The 24,552-nt window shown below is 35.9% G+C and overlaps 1 protein-coding gene across 1 annotated transcript in view; it reads right to left on the reverse strand.

The window, feature by feature from the left end:
- The window catches only part of COL9A1 (collagen type IX alpha 1 chain), a 183,279-nt gene that overhangs the window by 40,354 nt on the left and 118,373 nt on the right, over window positions 1–24,552 (reverse strand). The window contains exons 12-22 of the mRNA XM_045842871.1: window positions 18,484–18,537; window positions 18,187–18,222; window positions 16,288–16,311; window positions 15,880–15,933; window positions 14,549–14,602; window positions 13,414–13,446; window positions 12,631–12,687; window positions 11,186–11,239; window positions 7,136–7,189; window positions 4,595–4,648; window positions 1,171–1,224 (exon numbers count right to left, since the gene is read on the reverse strand). Of these exons, the coding sequence (XP_045698827.1) occupies window positions 1,171–1,224; window positions 4,595–4,648; window positions 7,136–7,189; window positions 11,186–11,239; window positions 12,631–12,687; window positions 13,414–13,446; window positions 14,549–14,602; window positions 15,880–15,933; window positions 16,288–16,311; window positions 18,187–18,222; window positions 18,484–18,537 (528 nt within the window). The remainder of the gene's footprint in view (window positions 1–1,170; window positions 1,225–4,594; window positions 4,649–7,135; window positions 7,190–11,185; window positions 11,240–12,630; window positions 12,688–13,413; window positions 13,447–14,548; window positions 14,603–15,879; window positions 15,934–16,287; window positions 16,312–18,186; window positions 18,223–18,483; window positions 18,538–24,552) is intronic.

Raw genomic sequence — 24,552 nt, forward strand, 5'->3', positions numbered from 1 at the left:
GATGACTTTCCATAGGGATCATGTCTTTTATTTTCATTTTAAGCATATATGCATCTGCGCTCTCTGGATGTATAGGTATAACAAAATTAAGGTCCATACTGCAAGTAACCTTGGCATTTGTAACTATGTGTACATAGTTCAGTTTGCATAAGGTAATCATCTACCCCCCCATTGACTATCATGGTGCGTTGAGGTTTAGATTAGTTGCCAACTTTTTCTCCATATTATTTAATTCCCTAGTTAATAATAATGGTTTCTGTTAAAATTATCAAGTTAATGGTGATATATGGTATAGGTGGCAACAGGTGAGAGGATGTATCTTCCTAAAATGTAGCTTTTGTTGAGTTAATTGCTCTAAAACCTCAAATGGCCTCCTATTGCTACTGGGCCAGTTCCTATTGCTGAGATTGGCATTTAATGCTCCACAATGTGGTTCTGCCTTATCTATTCAATTTCATCTCCTCAACAGAAACTTTCCTTGCAGGGAGCAGCAGCCTCTGTGACAGCAGCCCCATCCACCAACGATGCTTCCTCTCATGCATACTCTGCTGTGTTCCAGGCCAGCCTTCCTCTGAAGGTCCTCTTGCTGGACCACACTACCAAGCTTCAGGGCTTGACCTTATAATGTGCGGTTTACTTACATTCTGTCTTCCCCACTGAACCACGGGACCTTGGAAATTCTATTTTACTTATATCTCTTCTAATTTCTATGTGGTAGAGGTTATTATTAATAAATGGCTTTTTAAATTTACCTCCAGAAAAGGTGTGAGGCAGCCTACAATAATGACATATGTATCTATGACAGTTGAAATGTGGCATAATGAGGTCAGAAATCATAGAACTACCCAAGGACTCAACACAAGATAGTTACTGTAATTCTAAGCATCCTTACAACCAAAACAAAAGAAAAACAGCAAACATAAAAACTTCACAACTTGACTTCACCTGTGAGAAAAGCAAAACCTATCCCAACCCAAAAAAGAGATGCTCATCTTAATTTAAAATATTTTAATAAATATAAAAACTATTGCCCACTTTTCCACTTTAATTATTCACATGTAAAAGACACTTGCACATGTACATACATATAGTAAAAATAATCTATCACTGATCATTGCTAAAAAATACGAAGAAGTTATCACTGGGCCTTGTAAAAGGAAAACTACTCACAGGTGCACCAGGAATACCTCGAGGCCCAGGTTCTCCATCGAAGCCCCGAGCACCCTGCAAAGAACAAGACATAGAACTGAAAATGAGATCAGTCATGTATGTTAAAAAGCACAACAGTCTTTCTAAATAACTTTAATAACCCAATAAAAGGAGGTTTTGTAAATATGATATATTCTCTATTCATCAGTGAACCCAAGAAGTAGTTAACATGACACCTGAAATATGAAAACTCTGGCTTACATCTTCTCATCCCACAAAAGTGCTTGCACCAAAACTTTGATGGTACTCTGGATATTTCAAAAAACAATTTTTTATCCTCACCTGAGAACATTTTTCTTTGCTATTACAGAGAGAGGAAAGTGAAGAGAGAGAGAGGCAAAGAGGGAGAGAGAGAAACATCAATGGGGTGCCTTCTTGTACACACCCATACTGGGGATAGAACCCACATATGGTATGTGCCCTGGCCCAGAATGGAGTCCACAGCCTTTCTGTCTAAGGGACAATGCTCCAACCAGCTGAGACACACCAGCTGGGGCGGGCACTCTGGATATTTTAAGTTAACACTGCATCCATTCTTGATTGTTGATATGAACTGAGAACACTGACACCTGTTTAGAGAACTTGGCAAATCTATTGGAAGAGGTTTCGTAGTCACCTTCCAGGACTCTCAGGATTCCTGTGTGAATTCATTAATGATGAAGACTGAGAAGCCACCCAAAAAATAGTTGCCGTGAACTCTGCTGTGGCTGGAGCTGTGGGAGGGATTTCTAGGACTCGGATTTCCACCAAAAAAAGAATCAGATTTAGAATTAGAAATCCAGACATGTGATTTGGAAGAATGAAATGTAATAAGGATTTAAGCATCCCCTCTCCCATCCTGGACAGAGAGAGGTAAGGTGAGGTTTGCATAAGGTAATTGACCCAATCTCTACAACAGATTCACCCAACCAAGCGATGAGTGGCTTAAAAACTACAAGGATTTATAAATCTATTATCTTGAAATCATCTCTGACTTGGTTATATATTATACATATAATCTCCTCATTTCCATTACAAAAATCAAAATGTAATTTTAAAAACAAAAATACAGTGTTTTTTAGTGTTCTCTACATATGCTGCATAACAAAATGCAATCCCCTCCTTTGAATCTTTTTTTCTTTCACTACTAAGTGAATGAGAAGCTGAAAGGCAACTGATGAACAGGTCACCTCCTAATGAACAGGGTTGAGGTAGAGAAATGATAAAATAAATGGAAAACAGTTAAAAGAGTATTGAATAGATGTCAGGCCAAGAAGATCAGGTGGACAGCATCTGTAGTAAGAATTAAAAATTAGAAAACCTTTGATAGAAGATTCAGACATAGGTGGAATCAAAGAAAGAACACAACAGAGAAAGCACCACAAAGCCTTGAAATTCTTTGATCCCTAAAAACTAGAACAGAACAGAAGGCATTCTACATTCACCAGGGAAGAGGAGGTTTGGAAGACCTGAAAAAGACCTTAAATTCACCATCCATCCTGTGTTGTGAGAGCGATGCTCAGCCTTTGCATTATAGAAATGGCTTTGATGCACTTTCTCTCTTATTGCTGTTCAGCAAGAGCTAAAACCCAAACTGCTGTTACTAGGTAACCATTCCATGGGTCTAAGTTCAGAAGAAGAGCTTTTTTTTAAATTTAATTGGAAGTGATTTGACAGAAATCAGAGGAAACGAGAAATTTTTAAAAATACCAAGTAGAATAATACCTCAAATAAAAAGCATATCAAGATCAGTAATTGCTTTCACATAAGTAAGGAATCACATATATTAGGAATGATTTAAATCCTGAAGGGAAAAAAGCAAAGGCTTGGGTATCAGAAACTTTGAAATAAATGGGATTTATTATTTAATAACAGAAAAGATACTCACAAAATGTTACTTAAGGTAACATAAATATAAAAATAGAAAATACATTTTTTAAAGTACAGTGTTTTTAGAAAAGAGGAAATGGAAGAGCAAAGCAGGCAGAATGAGAATACCTAACTGAGACAAAGAGGCTGAAAAAAGAGGAAATTACAGAAATTATTCACAAAATCATTCTTTCAATATATAAAAATATGCATCTCTTTAAGATAATATTTAATTTAATTTATCAAGTACCTACAATGTGAAAATCATTCTTTTTAGTTGATAATGAAAGGCTGTATGCTTCTGTGTGGAACGGCACAAACCAGCCGTTACCATAGACATGCTACAGAAAGAGTGAGAGGTAGTGGTGGGCAAAAACGCTTGTTTTCCCTGCTGGAAACTACAAATTGGGCTTCCCAACATACTTTCTAAGCAATAGTAACCCTTTTCTTGCAGTCTGGTAAAGAAGCTAGACACATACCAACACAGATGCATGCTCACACGCAGAGCAAGGAAAACACTTCATGAACACTCAGGTTTCCGTTGTTTTTGCTTATGATATTCACTCACCCAAACATTCCCCAGCCTCTACCCCTGCCAACAGCAGCACCTCATCCTCCCAGGCCTGACATCCTTCCAAGGCCAGCTCTTTCGTGAGTCCTCTCAGCTCTCCTATCAAGGTTAGCTACTCTTTCATCACTTCCTCATACCACTGGCCCTCAAGTGGATTTCTCTCATGTTTGCATTGTAATCAACTATGTGCTTCCTCCGGATAAATAACAAACTTGCAGAAGTCCTTATTCCTCTGAATCTCCCCCAGCATCTTACCGAATACCTGGCTATGGAAATGTTAGGAGAATCTGACCTCTGAGACCAGACTAAGAACAGGTCGATGAACTCCAGCCACAAGGGTATGATCCCTGTTAAGAGCAGAGCTCAGCAGTCAGCTTCGCAGGACAGCCACCGTGGCCCTAGTGTCCTGGCAGGTACCCTGCCTTCTCTCACCTCTCCCTTTCCTTTCCCCGCCTTTGCCTTGCTCTCCAGGTACTGCATCAGTGCTATCAGTGTTAACTATTAATAACGATAAAAAGGGAAAATACAGGCTCTAGCAGAATTAACACCTGCTTAGTGTGGTTGGTAGGGTAATAATATGGGTGTAAAAATTTATAGTTTTAATTTGAACATTTCACCTAAAATGTCTTAGGGTATGCTTGAGTGTGATATTGTTATGTTACAGAATTACATGCTTAGGATTTTGTAATAAAAGATTTTGTAATAAAAAGGGTTATTTGTGTCAGACCCTGCATAACAGCCCTGTTTATTACTATTTACCTATTTTTTTGTACACGACAAGTGTTGTGCATACTACTCATTTCTGTCAGCTGTGTTTATAACAGAAATGTGAGGCCCTAACTAAACATCTACAAAGCACCAAATAGAAATAAAAAGTGCTGTTGCTGAAGATAAGAAGATATCTTTAAATAGCCCAAAATTTAAACATTTATATACTTTGATATTATATCATCATCATCATCTTACTTTTTCTCCCTTGTCTCCAGTTATGCCAGTGATACCTCTCAATCCTTGAGTTCCCTGGAAATATACAAGAGAAAATGGAGTTATTGCAGTTGAAGCACATAGTCGTTTATCTCATCACAAAAACTGATCCGGAAGAGGGATATTATCAGAACATAAGGTAACATTAACAAATAGTGACATTGTACAGATGACCTTCTCTAGTTTAGAAAGAAAAATCCAAGGAGAATTCTTCTTATGGCAAATCCTTTTTTAAAATTCTGAAAGTTTACACAAACCTGGAATTGGAACAATTACTGATGACAAAAATAAATATCACTAGCAGAAGAGAATTATGATAATGAGTATGACTTAGCTCTTAACTCAGAATTCACTGCCATCGCTACCCCCTTCATGATTTGTAAATTAGTTACACGTAACATGGCTATGATCTTAGGCCTTAAAATAATTTTTCCTGACCAGTGGATGCCATTAAACACAATTAGGTTCTGAAAATAACCCACAAATGCTTATGACCTATAAATGGAGCTGAAGTCTCCATTAACCACATTGTAGTCACTATTCATTACACTGTTTCTATGATAAATGCATGCTGAATTCCAGTTTGGTCCAAGCCCATCTCGCCCAATCTCAGGCACAGGAGTGAGTGATCCTGAAAATGAGGGTGTGGAGTAGCACTTCTAGTGCCCCTTTCAGTACTGAAATGTTACCAGCCTTGATTTCTGACCCCACAGCAGCAGGGCTCCAAAAATCTGTAAAGCACCCACGACCTCCCTTGGGAGCAGCAGTGGGTGGATGTTCCATTAGGAAAGCAGGGTAGTTACTTCTGAACAACTCGCTAACTGTCCACTACAACTGGCTTCAGATAAAGTAACTCTAGGCCAGTTATTTCCCTTGGGCTCTCACTTGGGGAAAATGGGGCAAGTCCACGGCCAACTCTGCATCCAGGTCAGTCACAAATTCTGTGTAGATAGATCAGTTGGCTTGAACTGCAAATATGCAGGATGATCCAGTTTAGGTTATAAACTTAGGATATAACATGAAGAAGGGCACATAAAAACTGCTCTTCTTGAAGGTAATTCTAAGAAGAATTCCAAAAATATTTGAGTCACAGCGATGACATAAAAATGTCATGTATCATCTCTCAAAGCAACTACTTCAGAGGGCAGAACTTGTTTATAAATGTTCCGAAAGCATTTTTTTAATCTGTGCATTACTTTATAGATGCATATTTAAAAAGTGAAAACGTGAATTTCACAGAAACATTTTGACATATCCACTCCCAAACACCAGAAAGTGGGCAAGCACTGATGACATCCCCCAACAGAGCAGCTGAGCCATGCAGCACCCAACAGAGATCCTTAATCCACAAACACCTCTGTAAATAATGCTGCTTGCAAATCCTGTTGGTGGGATCTTTGGGGATGGCTTTTGAAATAACTCTTTAAGTCCCTACCAAATTTTCATCAGTTCAAAAAAAGCATATGTCTCTCAAACTATCTATCTGTATTTCCCACTGGCAAAATGAAGGCTATTGCTAATTGTTTCCTATCAAAGGCTCAAGGAAGGCAAGCTTCCGGAACAAACACCTTGGACTCCTCAGATTCAATTAAAATTCTCACATGGCTTAAAAGCAGAGTCCATTTCTTACAGACTCCGTGACTCATTTCCTTTAGCTTGATTTCCCACCAGCGCTGGTGAGCACTCATCTGCACAGCTCCCTGAACCCTTCGTAAAAGGCCGGTTGTGCAGGCACAGCAGAGCAAGGGAATGAAGGGTGGCCTTGTGTGTGTCATCTCTTTAGTTTCTGAGAAAAGGACCCAACCCTGTGTTTTACAGTCCACACCTTGGCCAGCTACGAGGTTCAACAAATATCCTGGGATTATTATTTCCATAATTGTTATTACTCATGTGACAAAAAGTGTAACTCTTCTACTTTCATATATGAAAGTAATGTAAATTCTGATTTAACATTTTACAATGAAGTATGCTGATACCCACAGTTACCTCGCTGTGCATATTATTGCAACAATCTGCCCAAGCACGAGGGACCAACTTTTTATTAAAAGACATGATTATGAGCAATTAAGAATGTTCTAATTATAATGATCCCATGCTGGCATAAGCTACATTAAATCCAGTAGGTGATATACCTGCTGAATGTTCAGGATACACAGAATTTTTTCATTAGATCATGCATTGTAATTGTACCATAGAGCATAGAAAATATCTATCATCCTCTTGTGTTCAATATTTCATTCACTCAGCCTAGCCCTGAAATCTAGTAAATGAATGTATGTAACTATAGATAGATTTTTTTTTATACAGTGCTTGAGTGTACAAAACAGTGCTTGAATGTGCAAATGAATTCTTTCCCATTTTGAAAAAACAATGATCTCCTAAGGCTGGCTTAGATGAAAAAATAGAGGATATCATGTTAACATAATACTATTAATCCAAATGCTAAATTGAAAAATATTTCAAATGTCATAAAAAAAGAATATTTGCATATATCCTAGCTAAATATTTTTTTAAATACTTTACTGGAGGTCCTTGAGCTCCAACTTCTCCTGGCTCTCCCTGGTCACCTTCTTCACCCTAAAAAGCAGCAAGAGAGGCACACCTAATGTTATTCTAGCAAATGAACATAGAAATAGGCTTGGTCTAAATCAGCACATTTTAAATTTACTTAGCATCTCCTGAATTACTTTACTATACCTTAACAAATTATTTTACATGAGTAATCCATATTCATTGTAAAACATTCAGAAAATAGAAGTATACAAATAAAGTCACTCAAATTTCACCTTTCAACAATAAATACCAGTAACATTTTAGACGTTTTTCTAAAGAAAAGGGGGCAGGAGGAAAAGAGAGGGAGGAGGGAGAGAAAGAGACAAAGGCAGAGAGAGAGCAGCATGCATGCATTCCTGTTTCAAGTGTGTGTGCTGGGGAAAACAAGGTCATTAGAAAAACAAGGTCATATGAGGCAACCTTTTCCATAAACTATGATACTATTTAATCATGATTTTTGTTTTTAACTTTTCTTATCATTTTGGTATCACATACAAATTTTTTAATGTATTTAAACCAGTCTTTCTTTTCATAGCTTATACCTTTGATGTCAGTCATAAAAAAGCTTTCTCAACCCCTCAAAATATAAATATTTCATTCATATTTTTCTCCTAGTAATTTTATAAGAGAAATCTCTAATTATCAGTAATTTACTTTGATGTAAAATATAAGGAATAAGTCGATCTATCTTTTTTCCAGGTAATTGCTCACTTGCTCTCATATCACTTATTGAATAGTACATTCTCTCCACACAGATTGGATAAATCATCTTTAATACATACCAAGTTGTTAAATATACTTGTTTTTAGACTTTCTATTCTGCTCTACTGATCTGTTTTATGATGTTGCCAATACTACAACATTTTAATTATTGAAATTTTATAATACACCTTAATCTCAGGTAAAGCAAATGACTTTACCTTTATTTTTCATTTTTAGTCACTCTTATTTTTTCAGTTTTCCTAAATGTTTACTCTTCCAGATGAACTTTAGAAGTTGTTAGACAGATCTTCACAAAAATACTACTTGCTTTATATTAGGACTACATTAAATTAATAGATTAATATGTAGAGAATTGGAATCTGGAACTCAGTTTATCTTCCTATTTAGTCAAATCTTTTCCTTTCCTTTAATAAAGTTTTGTTCTTCATATTAGTCTTAAATATTTCTTAAGGTTTTTCTAAGGTACTTTGACTACTCGATAGCTATTGTCAGTGGAATCTTCTTCCATTATGTCTTCTAATTATCATTTTTACTTTTTGATATTAATTTTATAAACTTTCACACACTTACAAATGTTAATGTGTTTCAAAAGAAAATGCAACTGCTGTTTCTTATAGGAAGATGATTTTATTGACCTTGAAAAATAGTTATTTTCTCTCTGACAAGGGTTTTACTTTATATAACAGATATATTACCCTACATTAATTTGGTAATGGATATCTTAAATTATGAAATTAATCATGAGAAAAATTCTTTATATTTATATTATGTGAATAATATTAGACATAAATCCATATCTATTATCTTTTATTTCATGTTTCAATTTACAATGTTTTTGCTCCACAGACTATACCCTATATTTAGAGATTTTTCACACATACACACAAGAGGAAATACAGAAAATTTAACAAAAGTACTAACATAGAAAATTTGGACACATAATCCAAAGAAGTAGGTTATGCCTAAATCACTTATACTTGATTTTTGAATGAATTATGAGTCTTACATAGTAGTTTTAGTCTCATTATATTCAGATTATATTCCATAAGAACATATGGTTGACAATGGGGAGATGCGGTCCCAATGGGAAAGCCAGGGAGTTAGATAGTTCATGAAGTGGAAATCAACAGATGGGTCTAATTAAATGCTACTTTTATTTCCCTAACTACAAAAGCAGCAATTGATACGTCCATCACAAGTTTTCTTTAGCAGGGTTTGGGGTATTTTCCCATCGATTGTTGGTAAATCTCAAAGTAATGTAGTTGATTTAAATACTTCACCAGCAGATCAATAGAACACAACTAATTGATAACCATAAAGTTAAATGACAAATTTAGAAGTAGAAATTTAGTACTATTTTATTGAAAGATTTTTGACTACTCATTCCTATACATATAAACGATTTTAAAAATCTTTTAAAACTAATTTGTTAAGTAAATTTAAAGAGAATCATGAATCTGAATGCAAACTTCAGGCCCTTCTTCCCTTAATTCTTCATTATTCTGCTCTCAGGTTATAGTTCCATGCATCTATCAACCCTTCGAGGTTTATTCTTCAATGAGCAATTGTCATCCTATTTATATGTCAGTTTCCAAAGATACCACTGAAAGTTGTAAGTGACACAACATGGGTAAGAGTTTTCAACAATTTCCAATTAAAATTTTGACCAATTACTTCACACAACAAAACTATTTGCAGTTTCCTCATTGAAGACCAAACCAAATTTGGGAGTCCAGATAACTAATTTGTATAGGTATCAAAAGAACTGGTTTCATTCATGGGCAGAGTGGAGAGGTACTCTGATGGATATCCATCACCAAATCCCATGGGATGGGGGATCAGAATTTCCCCAGAGAAATGGGGTCACCAAGAGAAGAAGAAAAGGATGAATATCATAAAAAAATAATAGCAGTAAAAAAAAAACAACAGAAGAAGTATACATCTACTTTAAGAAGTAGAAGTATACATCTACTTTACTACAAATATTAACTTAATATCTTTTGGAGCAATTTAATATTCTTACACATCTATTTTTTGTGATTAGATAATATTCTATTAGATGAATATGTCCTACTTAATTTAGCCAGTCTCCTGTGTTTGGACATATTTTTTCACTTCTGTGCCCCTAGCACTTAGAATGAACAGCAGGCACTTAATAAATATTTGTTGAACTTTTTAAATTATGAATTTTAGGATTCAATGAAGAAGTTGGCATGCAGAAAATTTTCCAGAGTACTCATTTTTTTTCTATTTTCTCCAATAGGCATTAAGAACCCAGCTATTATAGTTCAGATAAATAAAATACCTTAATGTTTCAAAGCCTAAGGAGTAAAAAAATCAAAAATAAGTGTCCAAACTGTAATAAGGTACAGAAAATTGGCTCATTTATCCTGATTACCTGAGGTTGTTCAACAGACTGTTTTTTGCTAAGAAGTTCAAGGATATTAATGCCTGAAGATATTAATAAATTGTCTCTCTAGCTCTTAACATTCAAAGAAAAAGATTAACCTTCTGCTGCTATTCAGTAAAAATATAGAAGAACATAGACAACAAAGCCTAGAGGACCAGCATTAATAATAAGTTTGACTTTGGGAATATTATAAAACTAACAGGGATAAAAATTCTATGATACAGGAAGTCAAATTCATAAACACTTACAAGATTTGCACTAGTAGATGAAAAACAGGCAAATAAGCCACACTGCTTTCAATTTCAGCCTTGGTTTCTGCAGGGCGGCCAGCCCCAGTGCAAGTTGTGCTACAAATTCCCTGTTTTTATCCAGATGATAAAATAACTCCTATTTCTAACTTTCAGATTAATCAAAATCTGAGTTATAGTAAAATAAGGTCAAAAAACAGACAAATAAATTATTGCAGAACTTAAGATGAGAAGTTGTCAGCCAACTACTAAGTTATCTGACAGTCTCAGAAACACTTGTCAGAAAATTTTACACTTGTTCTAAAATTTTGTTTAATGTAGTGCAAAAACAAGCTGAATAACATTTGATGATCAAAAACATCAAGTAAAAAAAACTGTATGATTGATGTGAAAAGGAAAGCAAGGGGTAGCAATACAGGAAAGAATGAAAAGTATGGTGCTTCCATTGTTTTTTTAATTGAACATTAGCCTGGTATGCTTAGCCAGACCATTTATTGATGCATCTACTGAGAACTTGCCAATTATCATTGGAAAAGCATGGGTAAAATATCATGCTTTATCACTCCTTATAATTCCTTACAATGAAATGGTCACTACCTCCTACTTCCAACCTACCCACTAAATACTCATTTTCCTTACCTTGTGACCTTGTCGTCCAGGTTCACCAATTTCTCCTTTAGCCCCTTTATGACCCTAACAAATAAATAAATAGATAAATAAATAAATAGATAAATAAATATTGTATTTGCTTTGGCACAGAAACTGGTCAGAGGCTCATAAAGTAATCTTGCTTCCCCAAATCTGTGTCAATATGGTGCTAAGAAGAAGGTTGTATGACTACTTTAAAAGACCTTAATAATGCTATATGTATTATATGAGTGCTACATGTGGTAAATATCAGTTTTAGTTAAAGAAAAAACAGTGTAGAATAACAAAAGCTCCATTACCTGATTTGGCAACATGATTCATTGACTATAGGTCCCTAGGTCCCTCCATCCCAAACCTCTCACAGTTGGGGTAAGGGCATCAAGTTTTTCCCAGTAACTTACTTTCTAAGGTGACAACCCTGACCTAACTTAGCTGGTGTCCCCTCTGAAACCCTTCTCCCTCCTCTATATCCATCACCTTCCTGGAGGTGAGAATGGCTGATATAAGAAGTAGACTTCCCTGGATGCGTAATTTCCTGCCTCTTCTTATACACAATTTTCAGTGCAAAGGGAAATCTCTGAAAAACTCAGGGAACACTGCATAGCATGAGAAAAGGTCCCTATCTCTTCTTGTCAGGACACCTGTTCTAAGCATCTATGTGCTTTAAGCAGTTGCGTGAGGCAAATATGAAATGAACATTCCAACATTAAGTCTATCAGAGCTTGCACTCTCAGAGCCATTCTTCTTCTAAGAGTGCAAGTCTTTGTGAACAGTAAGACACTGAGCCAGGCAGTTGTGGGGATCCACCGAAACTACATTTGGAGAAAACCGTAATTGGAAAACCAGTGCCTTGGGCATTTTAGATCATAGCAGAACTCTATGGATCTCACATTTTTCAAAATCACTTCAGACTCATAGACCAGAGACAGAAAGCCATTTAACCCTAGCATTTGGTATTTATTTTTTTTAATGGACAATTTGAAGTAATTATAATGTCAGAGTGAGAGAAAAATGCTTTTGGAATGTCCCTTTTCTTGCCTATTTCTCAAAGGTTTTCCATGTCTTTTCACTAAAATAGTTTCAAATATGTAATATGCACAATTCCCCCCACTCTCCTCTGAAGGCAAACTTCTGGACCTTAATTTGGTATTTTGAAGTCTCTCAATCCAATACGTTTTATCCGTATTTCTTCCCTGCACTACAAAAACACTGTATCATCAAGCATCTGTGTCTCAGTTGGAAGACCTGTTGGGGCACCAGCAGGAATTTCTAGGACTGAGTAAGGACCACAGACTAAGCCACAGAATAAGCAAACACAGACTTGCCTGAGCCGTCAAGTGGGGTCTCTGCACCAGGAAGGCCAGTGCTTAAAAGAAAAACTCTATTTTTCTATGGGTAAAATTCTTGAAAATAAAATACTGAAATTATTCTCTTACCCTCATGCCAGGTATGCCAGGGTATCCTGAACGACCTGGTGGACAGGCATTGGGACACTGCCAGGGAGACAGAAAGAAAGTAAACTAGAGCCTCCACTTTATGACAACCTGGTGTTTGTTCTTTTGTTTTGTTTTGTTTTTAGGTACCCCAGCTACAGAACCTCAATGCAGTTATATTCATTAAATAACTTGGAACAACCCTTTCCTTTTTTATTATTTCATTTTTACTCAGAAAAGTACAAAGAATATAACAAACTCTTTCCTCATGTATCTACCATCCAAATTTAATAAATGTTAATATGCTGCCATACTTATTTCAGATTTAGTTTTTAAAAAAATATTTCCAGATAACCCATTATACCATGACCTGATCATTTTCCCCTCCCCCTCCCACTAGGCTAGCTCTACCCTGAAGTTCACACCCACTCATCGAACCAGCCAAAGCTGCATTTAGTGCAGTTCACCAACATCTTTGCATAGTTGCCTATAAGTAAAACAAGTCTCAAAGAAAGGTATTTGACTTGTATCTTTCAAAGTTGGAGTGCTCTAGTGAAAAAATGCCTTAGTCATAAAGTAAAAAGAATATAGAAAAACAAAGACATTTTTATAACATTTTATTACAAGCCACCAGTCCACTTAGTGCTAGGAACTGCTCTGATATCTGAGCAAAGTAAAACACAGAAATGCAACACATTTCAGTGAGATCATTTTAAAGAGAATTCATCTGAAGATTACATGGTCTTTGACTTAAAACTGTATTTTATTCAAAGGAAAACATCTTACCAATGGATCTCCATCTTGAAAGCCAATCGTTCCCTAAAGTAAGAAAATATTAAAGTTAAGAATATACTTAAATATTTAATCCAAACCTACTAATAAAAGTTCATTGGACAAAATATACTAAATATATTTGTTCTATAAAATATAAGGAACAAAGAACATATAATATGCTAATATTCTAAAAACTTGGCTCATGGAAATATTTCTTTTGGGGAACCCCACATTTCAGTAGATTATCTCTTTTCAGGAGATTATTTCCTTTCAGAAAGGGAGGTGAAATGAGATACAGAATATAAAATATGGGGAACTTGGAATCATAAATTAAAAAATATGGATTAGCTCCTACTTAAACTTCTATTTTTTTTTAAGATTTCATTTTTTTATTTTTGGAAAGAAGGGAAAGGAGAGAGAAAGAGAGGAAGAGAAATATCAATGTGTGGTTGCCTCTCATGCACCCCCTACTGGGGAACTGGCCCACAACCCCTGCATGTGCCCAGACTAGGAATTGAACTGGCAACACTTTACTTCGCAGGGCAGCACCCAATCCACTGAGCCACATCAGCCAGGGCTAGATTTCTATTTTTTTAATCGCCTACTGTTTAAATCCTTTGTAAATACTAGTTCTTTTGAAAGTGTTCCTTTCATATGTCCAGGTTTTGAGCATTTGAGAATCACAAACATCAAAGGATTTCAAATATAATGAGTAAGTGTGAAAACCATCTTTTTAAAAAAGATTTTTTACATTTATTTTAGAGAGAAGAGAAACGAGAGAGGAAGAGAGGGAGAGAAACATCAATGTACAAGAGAAACATCAATTGACTGCCTCTCTCAAATGCTCCCAACCCAGGACACAGCCCGCCCTGACTGGGAATTGAACCAGTGACCTTTCGGGATCACAGGCTGGCACTCAACTCACTGAGCCACACCAGCCAGAGCTGAAAACCACCTTCTAAATTATTGTGATTTCTCTACTTCTCTGGCCTAAAAAGAACCATGATCTGAATGGGTGAAAAAAGTTGATAGCTGTTTTGGAATTTTTGGCCAATGACTCAATTACCAGATGCTTTCATTTTTGGTTCTTAGGTTTCTTTAATCCCAACTCTCAGAGGCAGAAAAATTCAAGCTGCAAATAACTTACACTGGGTCCTGGGGGTCCAGGGGGGCCAGGTGGTCCTCTTTTCCCAGGGTCACCCTGAATTATTTGAAAATTGTGACACAGCGGTTTTATATATATATATGTCAAAACACAGTGCATAAAACTGGTGAGGCATGAGAGAATGATATTACCAGAAACCCCCACAAAGCTCAGCCATGCATAGACCTGTCACGAAAACCAATGGGTGGCCCATAATCCAATCAGCTCCACAAAACCAGAAGAATAAAGGATCTAGTCTCACCAAAGTAATAAAACAAGGCAGAAGAACACTTGGGGGGAAAAAGCAAAGCTGATTCCCTATAGAAGGATCACTTTCTCTTCCGTGAAAACTAACTGGGAAAAGTACATATTTTTCTAGCTGATTTGCAGAGGAACTAAACAGACAATGCTGCTACAGCCATCCATCTAATGGCAGCAAAAGAAAGCTGCACCCAGCCTGAAGCAGTGAAGTGGAAGGTTAATTTCTGCAGTGCCAGACTCTCCCTGGTGTTGGTCCACAAGCTATCACTTGGTCTATCACTGCCTTCTCTTGCGATTGAAACAGAAGATCAAAGATGGCTAAATTCAAACAAGCCACACAGTGAAAATGGATTTCAGTTAGTCTTAATATCCAGAGATTACTCCTGGCATGTTTTCCTTCTTAACATTCTACTATGAGAAGTCAAAAGCAGCTTAGATTTAATTTAACTTTATAATCATCTCATATTTATGTAATTGTTCAGTAGGTAAATTTGTCGAACAATGAGCAAGAAAGGTATATAGTATGTGGCTCCTACTCTCAAAGAATTTACAATAATCTATCCCTCACACAACATCAGTACTTCAACACTTTTGAAATATTTATTGAATACTAACATCAAGCACTTACAACCAGAAATTTCTTCTATGAAGTTCAACTCTTTATTGCCTAAAGCTAATTCTGTTAATTTGATTGGCTCTAATGTAAATACACACGGTAATGATTTTAGCCTATTCACTGTTCATTTCATGCCGAGAATCTAAGACAAGAACACTGGACTGCAGTCCTGGAGGATCTGTAATGAAGTGACACATCCTGACTTGATCACTACTAATTCTGGAAGTTGGGAAGAAAATTTTAGCTGAACACTTTGGGAAAAAAATTAAAATCACTATATGAAAACAAGGTAGCACTGTTACCTTTGGTCCCCATCAATATTGTGAACTGCAATGAAATTCATCTGGCCATTTTTCAGATGGGCAGGGAATAACACACAGTTAGGGTAATTTGCCTTCCTTAGTAACATCATCTTTTAAATCAGCAAATGTCTATCAAAAGTCGCTGTAGTACTCACAATCGGTCCAACACGGCCGAGCTCTCCAGGAAGACCTGCTCCCCCAGGAGGACCCTGAAGTAAACAAAGTAAAGGGACATGGTGATTCATGAAGGTTTTTACAGTTTTTCACAAATGGTGTTCAGTGTGGTAAACAACTGACTTAGAATTCTGTATCTGTACCAGCTTTGGTTTCCAGGGAGACAGTAACCCATCTCACCAAATTTTAATTACTTAAAATAGGACAGAAATTTCTTAAGTTAATAAAATATTTTGTTTAGCATAATAGGAGGGCAGCCACCTAAGCTGGTGTATGTGGGACACTACAAACACCATTAGGTAGAATATTAGCTGGAGAGTAAGGCTGAGATCTAAGAAAAAGGCCATTTGTATAGACTATGGAAGAATAAACCAAGAGATGATACTCACAGGGGGTCCAGGAATACCACGGCCCTAAGAGATTAGAATAAAAATTACTATCATATGTGATCTATATTTAGTATACTTACAGACACAGGCCTAACCCAGGCCTAGTTAAAAAATAAACTACAAACTCTATCACCAAATAAATATGTGATGCTCACTCTAAGGAAAGCAATGGGTAAAGAAAAACAAGCGTGGCCCTGCTTCTAAAAGAAGCAGAAGCTTGTGCCAGCTCCTCAAACATTCCTCTAATGTCAAACCTAACCAGTAATATTTTTCCCAAACTTTTCTTTTTAAAGAAAATCAAAGTAATGAAGTCATCCATGTTTGCCCTCAGGAGAATTCACCATCACTCACAAAGAGACACATCACAACCTGTCAGTTTAAAGAGTTTTTCATTTGCCATGTTTTACAAGAAACCTACCTTAAAAGCAATATAGTGTAATGTTTTATAATTTATAACATGATGTCTGGATGTTCCCCCAGACAAATATTCAGCACAGGGAGGTAGGGGATAAATGGGGCCCAAACACACACTCTGTGACAGGTAGGACTCTACTTCCAGACACTGAATCCAGTAGAAATTAAACATAAAATTGTGTCCCTCCTGAAATGATCTATGATGGCATCCTAATTTCATATGATGAATTTGATTTTAAAACTAATATTCCATCTCCCTCTCCTTTACACTTTCCATCTCTTCAGCAACACCAAACTGTGTATAATTAAGCATTAAAACCACATTATCCTCCAGGTCTCAAGTCTTAGCGTAAGTTTTGGTTATATATGCCTGTTGAACTAATAAACTGAACCTCAGATGCCTTATTTTCTCTCTTTGCTTTCCAGGCTCACTTTTATCCCCTTGGCATTCCTCATTACTCTTTTTGCTTCCACACTGGCTGGAACAGCTTTTATTCGCAGCTGTCTCTGATACCACAGTCACATTAGCTTTTGTTCCAGACTGTCTTTTCTTAAAAATTTATATATGAAACATCCAGTGGAATCCATGTACACCTTCTGATAATGACATTATTTCTAATTATTTAGGCAGCCAAAATAAGAAATAATTTCACTTGAGCAGTATGTTTAATGATAAGGGGAGCTTTTTAAGGGCATTCTTTGAAAAATCACTCCTACTTGGACACTTTAATATGTGGATCAATTTGGGAAATGTATTATGCTTGAAAATACCAAAGTAATCAATAAGTTATTTCATATCAGAGACTTAGATAATTGATAAATTTCACTAAATGTTTTAAAGGCATCACTATAAGATGTTGACCTCTGAGTTGAAAAATATGGGAGAAAGGTCAGCAAGCTATTCACTTCTGAAAATAGGCTTCAATGGAAAAGTTGTCACTTGCTGAAATATGGCAAAGAAAACAGTGTAAATAAAAAACAAGGAGGAAAAATACAGATTCATGACAAAAACAAAACAAGAGGAATGAAGAGCCAAATAGAAAGGAAAAGCAGGTCTTATAAATAAGACCTATTGTCTTATTTATAAATAGAAATAATACAAATTTGACAGACTGTGCAGCATAGGAAAAGATTAACCAGGGAATCAAGCAGATGATAACAGCTGATGGCTGGTACTTCATTAAAGATAAAACCAGTTGTGAAGTGGTGTGGCCTAAGCATTGAATACTTGGATTTGCTATAGTTATGCAAAAAATGCTATCAGTGGGGGTGGAGGGGAGTTTTCTCTTGGGAAATACAAAGCGCAAACAGGCAAATGTATTTTACAGCATACATTCAACTTTCTCTAAAATTTTTCTACTCATCTCAGGTAATTCATAAACTCCTTTGTGAGGTATATTATGCAGAAAACTGCTTTTAAAAGTTTCACAATGGTAGAATTTTACCTAAAGATAGGAGAGATTCTGTCATTTCACACTCACTTACTGGAAATCCACGGGATCCTGGCACCCCCGGTTCTCCCTAAAAATAAAAATAGCTCATTGTCCTCAGCTCTTTGTAGCATAAATATGTAAATATGCAAACTGCATAAATATTAAAATCATTAAAACACTCCATCTGAGTGTTTTTAATTTAATTCAATTCAGTGAAAACACAATTTTAGTTGAATGGTGTACTTGAACTACTTCACAACTAATCTGTTAGTTGATCTGCAATCATTACAATAAAATTTACTTCAGCATTTAATTAACACCAGCAATTAATACCAGATGGCTGACTTACTTTTTGTCCTCTTGGTCCAACAGAGCCAGGGGATCCATCAGGCCCTGTTAATCCCTAACAAAGCAAGATGACATTAGAAGTACTATAGCATCTTTAGGCAACCTTTAAGTGGATAATTTCATTTTACTTATTAATTATGTACAGGATGATTACCTAGGTATGATGCAAATATTTATAAAGAAATAACTTTCTACGTTCTTACTCAAAGGTAATGTTTAACATGACATCTGTTAGTTATTTTCTATTGATAAATTTTATTATATTCCTAACTTCCTGTTAACTGCATTGTTTATCACAAGGTTCAATAGTTTAGTATTTTTAAGCCATTCAGAGAAAGACAAATACCACATGATCTCACTTATATGTGGAATCTAATGAACAAAATAAACTGATGAACAAAATAGGACCAGAGGCATGGATACATGGAACAGACTGACAAATCTCAGAGGGGAGGAGGTGGAGAGGACTAGAAGAGATTAGCCAAAGAACAGGCATCATGTCAGACCACAGTGTGGTGAAGGTGAAGGTAGGGGGTGTGGGTTGGGGGGGGTATAATATCAGGAACATCTGTAATAATATCAACAATAAAAATAATAATAATTGAATATTTTTTGCCATTGCTTTGAAAAATGCAATATAATAATTTCAGCATTCTGAGAGCTAAATCTGGTGGAAACACAGGTCTTGGCTGAGCAACTTACCCATGTTTATGTGCCTCCTTCATGCATAAAATAAAAGTACTACATGTCTCTATAACTCTTTAACAAAGTCTTGAGAGGTTAATAAAATGTTTCTTCAATAGGAATTAAAAATAGCCCTTGCAGTCACCTAAATAGAGCCCTCTAGCCATCTCCTGGCAATGATAATTGCTTATTTAAGAACATCTACTTCGAATGTTGAAACATTTGAGAGCGTGCATGTTTCTACATTATCTTCCTCAATAAAAACAGCTCCAATTAAGTATATGCTTTCACGTGTGCCACTCCATAACAGAATTTAAGCCAGTTACTATGAAGCACATTTATAACTATCACATTTTTATTAAAGCATATCTTTAAAACATTCTCATTTTTCTTACCAATACTTATTTTGTCATCATTCTCAATATAAAATAGATATTAAAGTATGATAACACTGTATATACTTAATTTCCATATTTGGTAAAGATGCATTTTTTATAGTTTTAATTTTTTACTTATTCTTTGACACTTCTACACGTTGTCATTTATAATGTAATCTTGAAATTATACCTTGCTAAAGATAAATATGTATATGTGTATCTGTACATGTACATACATACACATATATGCATGATTACATTAATATAAAACCTATCTATTATCAAGATTTTGAAAAAGACTTAAATGATATTAATAGGGGAAAGGGTTCCTTGAAATTATAAAAGCCATCTTAAAATGGATCACCAAAATCCATATTAATGACATAGTCTGCCTAATTATCAATAAAATGGTTTCATTTAATTTATGTAGAAAACTAGTTCACTGTCCACAGTTTTTACATTTCTCTACATCAGTTAATTTCCCTCACAAAGTGGATCAAAAGAAGTAGAAGAAATGAGTTGAAAAAGTCAATTACTGCAAATGTGCCAAAGAAGAAAATCATTAAACACACACAAAAGAATTTTTGACAGACTGTCCCTGATTTTCAATCACTTTAGTCTAATTATAACCCTATAATTTGGGATCAAGCCCCAGCATCGTAGCTGCTGAGTACCTATGGTAATGGAGCATTGGCTTCTGCATTTCAGCAAACAAACCGCTGGTCCAGGAGCACGCCCTGGAAGCATGAGTGGTGCATAGATTTTCTAAAATGCAGGGCACATTCAATTAATGGAACCAGTAATTCCTGCTTTATGTACATGTCCTCCAATACTAATCTGATCAGTTTCCATACACACAGACCACTAACCATCTTCAGCCTGTAACTTGAATAGCTGACAAGATTAGAGGATAGTAGCTTCTATATAAGGTAGAATTTCAGCTGTACAATAATAAAGCAGAACCAAGTAAATGGTTGGATAGCCTGGAGGCTGCTTCCAGATCACTCCTTATTTAGTAAATTCCATAGGACATGATAAAATGTTTATCTTTAGGAAGTTCTTTGAATTAAACTGAAAATACAGTCTGGTGTCAGATGTCACAGTGAACTCTGTTATGAAATAGCTATGTACAAAAGTAAAAAATGTCATGATGACAAGGGCTTCATGTTATTCAATCCCAGCACTTTGTCCCTGCATCTAATACATAGTCAATGCATGACTACCAAGTAAATTTAATTTAGGCCAGCCTGTTAGGTGGAGGAATATCACTCTTGTCCTTCCACATTGTCTTTATTTTTGGTTCAAATCCCTGCTCTGCCACTTATTATCTGTGCAACCATTTGTAAGTTACTTAATTGTAGAATGCCTCAGTTTCCTAATCTGTAAGATAGGTATGATAATAATATCTACCTCAAGTGGCAATTTTGAAGATTAAATGGGACATTATACACGAAGTGCTTGCAACAGCCCCTGGCAGAGTGGGCCCTAAGTATTAGCCACTCTTATTGTCATCATTATTGTATGGTCAGCACTGTTCTCAATGCTGTGGAGAGTGCACATGAAGTATAAGACCTGCTTCCTTCCCTCTGAGAGCTTACAACCTCATCCAGAAGGGTTCTGCAAATAAACAAAAAATCTAGATATCACCCACAGGCACTGTACTTCACAGACCCCTCACATTCCTTCAGTGCCTTACTATTTTCACTTACATTTACCTTTCAGAACAATTTCTTAATAACTCACTATGCTAATCATAAAACTTCTGCCAATGATAACAGTTGTATACATTCAGAGTATGTTCTAACCTCTTCCTGGAAAAAAATAGCATGGTATAGCTATAATTCCTTTAACTCCAGTTCTTCTTCCTCCTATCTTAGATGGATGCTGTAAGAATAAATGAAATACTATTTTATAGAGCTCCCTGAGCATGTCACAGCAAATAGTGCCTGTAAGAATGTCTCTATTAATATTATTGATGATAATAACACAGTTGTCCATTTGGTGCAAGGCGATAACCAAGTTCCGACTTCTCTAATTTTACATAACTATAAGGAAAAAGAACTTAAAGGCTTAGCTTTAAGCCTTTTTAAGCCTTTCTTAGGAAAGAAACAATTATATATATTTTCCCCACATTTACATGCGCACTTTTAATTGCAATAATTCTTATTTACCAAACAAATAAAAGAGGAAAATATTACCAGTGGCAGAAAGAATTGCTATATATGAATGTATGAAGATAAGCGCTATGTAGGATGACACTGAAGTTGACTGTGTGGCAGGGAACACTAGCCCTCAGTCTAATTCCCACTAGCATTCCAATGACACAGGTCTGGAGACTCCAGGCAAAATTCTACAAGCAGAGCTGCAACGACTCGCCTCTCTTTCCTGTCAAAAATCCACTTAACTTAGGATAATTACCTTTAAACCATGTTCCTTTTAGATTCCTTCAAACACCATCTGATAATGTTAACCATTATTAACATTAACAACAACAACAAAAAAAAACAGCTTTGCAACAAACCAAAGAACAGATGACAGATGGGAGGTTTAAGGTCTTACAACCATGCAGACTCAGGTTCACCTATCAGGAAAAGATTGCTGAAGCTTTCCTATTTCCCTATGTCCAGGGACAGCAAACAAACAGCAAACTCTGATCTAGTTACTGACACCTCCTTTTTCTCAATGTCTAGTCTTAATTAAGAGTAAAAGATTTGTTTAAAATATAAAATGAGCCAAAGTGTGGAGTAAGAAAGGTTTTTGGCTAAGAACCTTATAAATCCCATGTGGCTCCATTTCAAAATTTGGTGAATATGAACCATAGAAATATTTATAAATAATTACAAAGTGTCAATTATAAATTATTTTTTACTCATTGAATTATCCATATTATTTTTCCTGATTAGTAATTCAGATACTAAAAATTCACTATTACTCTTTTTCTTCCTATTTTCTCTGATTATACATCTATTTCAGAACCTTATTTGAATTTGAATAAGGCAAAACTATCTGGAAAGCAAGTAAGTCTGAAAATCAAGAAATCTGGTTTCTTTCACTGTCTTCGCTATTAAATGACTCTGGGTCCCTGAGGAAACGACTGTCCTCATAATTATTCAGTTTCCTTATCTATGGAGAATAATATTAGCCAAACCTGCTTTCTGGGTCATTGTAAGGTTAAAGGAAATAATGTTTGTGAGGGTGTTGGAGAAAAAAGTTCTATACAAATGTAAATTAGTATAGTTAATTTTTTTGCTTAGTTCTAGGAAATGCCTAAAATACCTGCACATACATGGATTTCTTACTTCTTTCTCTCCTTTCTTTCCCTCTTTCTCTTACCTTCATTGTCAGTCCCAGGAGACTGATTCAATGCCCTCATCAGTTTCTCCCTGAGAACCTTCCAGTGTCAAAGTTTTATAGGAGGCCTTACTCTTACATTTTTAACTTTGGGAATCTGGTCTGTTCTGCACTATAGTACTGCAATCATAGACAAAGAAAAAATACTTGTAACTGTTATCTGCATTATACTTCTAAAGATTTTGACTCATTTTCACTTGATTATCCCAAATTCTGTTTAAGTGGGGAAATTATAAAGCAATACCAATTATTATCTTCATGACCTATGGTAAAAGGTAAGAATTTTTTGAGCACACTACATAAGACCATAAAATACTAAGGCACAAATAAATCTAGCCCTCTGTCTGAAATTATTTCAACACAACAGATAGCAAGAAAAGATACCTGGTGCTTCAACCACCACAAAAATTAATAATAATAATAATAATAATAATAATTCAATTACAAAATTTCTTTTCACACACACAAAAAAATCAGATTCAAGTTCCAAAGGACTGCAGAAATACACTCAAACTTTTGGGGGCTATTTGTTTATTTAGTGGCCTTGTATTTATCAGATGTTTTATTATGTGACTATTTCAAGTCATTCAGAGTATTTTTGAGAAGAGCTTGATAGCCAAGCTATATAATTTCAGTTTGCATCACACAATTATCAGTTTGACACTCAGTTTGTGTTATCCAGCTAGTAGTCCTTGAGGGCCTCATGCACTGTCAGTTTTCATGCACAGAAAATTCAAACTAGATATTTTGAAATGTGAAACAAAGTCTAACTCCTAAAGCATAAATACCATATATAAACATCCTCATTATGATAACCTTCATACAGAAAGCACATCTTAATAACTGTTGAACTCTAGTTATTTTCCTTTACTCAAAATGAAGGATCTGTCTCAAACATTAGTCCAAAATTCTTGGAAATTACATTCATAGGTTTTCAGATGCTTTCTTTGAGTTTCAAAAGTCTTTAGTTTGGGGAGACAACAGAGGGTGGATGGTAACTGGAAGGATAACTTGGATCACCACTGTTTGCTCTCTAGAAACAGATGCCATCCATATCTTACTTCACTTTGTGTCTCAACCACAAAGTCAAGGACAGGCCTGTACTGGGAACTCAGTGGGTATTAGCTGAGTGTCTAGAGACAAGAGAAGCTGAGAGCACTAAAGTCATTTTATTCTGAAGAAACATTATTTAGTGTTAGGTTTACCATACAACTTAGTCTGAGCTTCCTGCAAGAAGGGGCAGGGGGAGGTACCAAGATGGATAAATTGGGGAAAGGCTACTGGTTCCCAATCTTCAAGCAACTCTAGCCAGCTTATTTTTGTCAGTGAAGCCAAAAAAAAAATGGGAAGAGAGAAAACTAGTTTTGAATTTCCTATTCCATGCATACTGACCATTTCTCTGCCCCTGCCCCACCCCCAGACATTTCCACTCACTTCAGGCCCTTGCTCACACACCTCTTTCTCCCTTCTCTGCCTCTTTCCCTGCCTGAGGATCTTTTTCTGAATTAATCTAGAGGATGGCAATAAAAGGACAAGAGTGAAGACAGCTTGCTGCCAAGCCCAGGAGACCAGTAGGAGTCCATCTCCACCAACCCTCCCCCCAACCCCCGAACCCTCTAAGCCCCAAAGTGGGGTTGAGAGTCCACAGGGTCAGCAGA

The sequence above is a fragment of the Phyllostomus hastatus genome, unplaced genomic scaffold (genome assembly GCF_019186645.2).
Source record: "Phyllostomus hastatus isolate PE091 unplaced genomic scaffold, TTU_PhHast_1.1 phas_contig_40, whole genome shotgun sequence".
In the NCBI taxonomy this organism is placed as follows: Eukaryota; Metazoa; Chordata; class Mammalia; order Chiroptera; family Phyllostomidae; genus Phyllostomus; species Phyllostomus hastatus.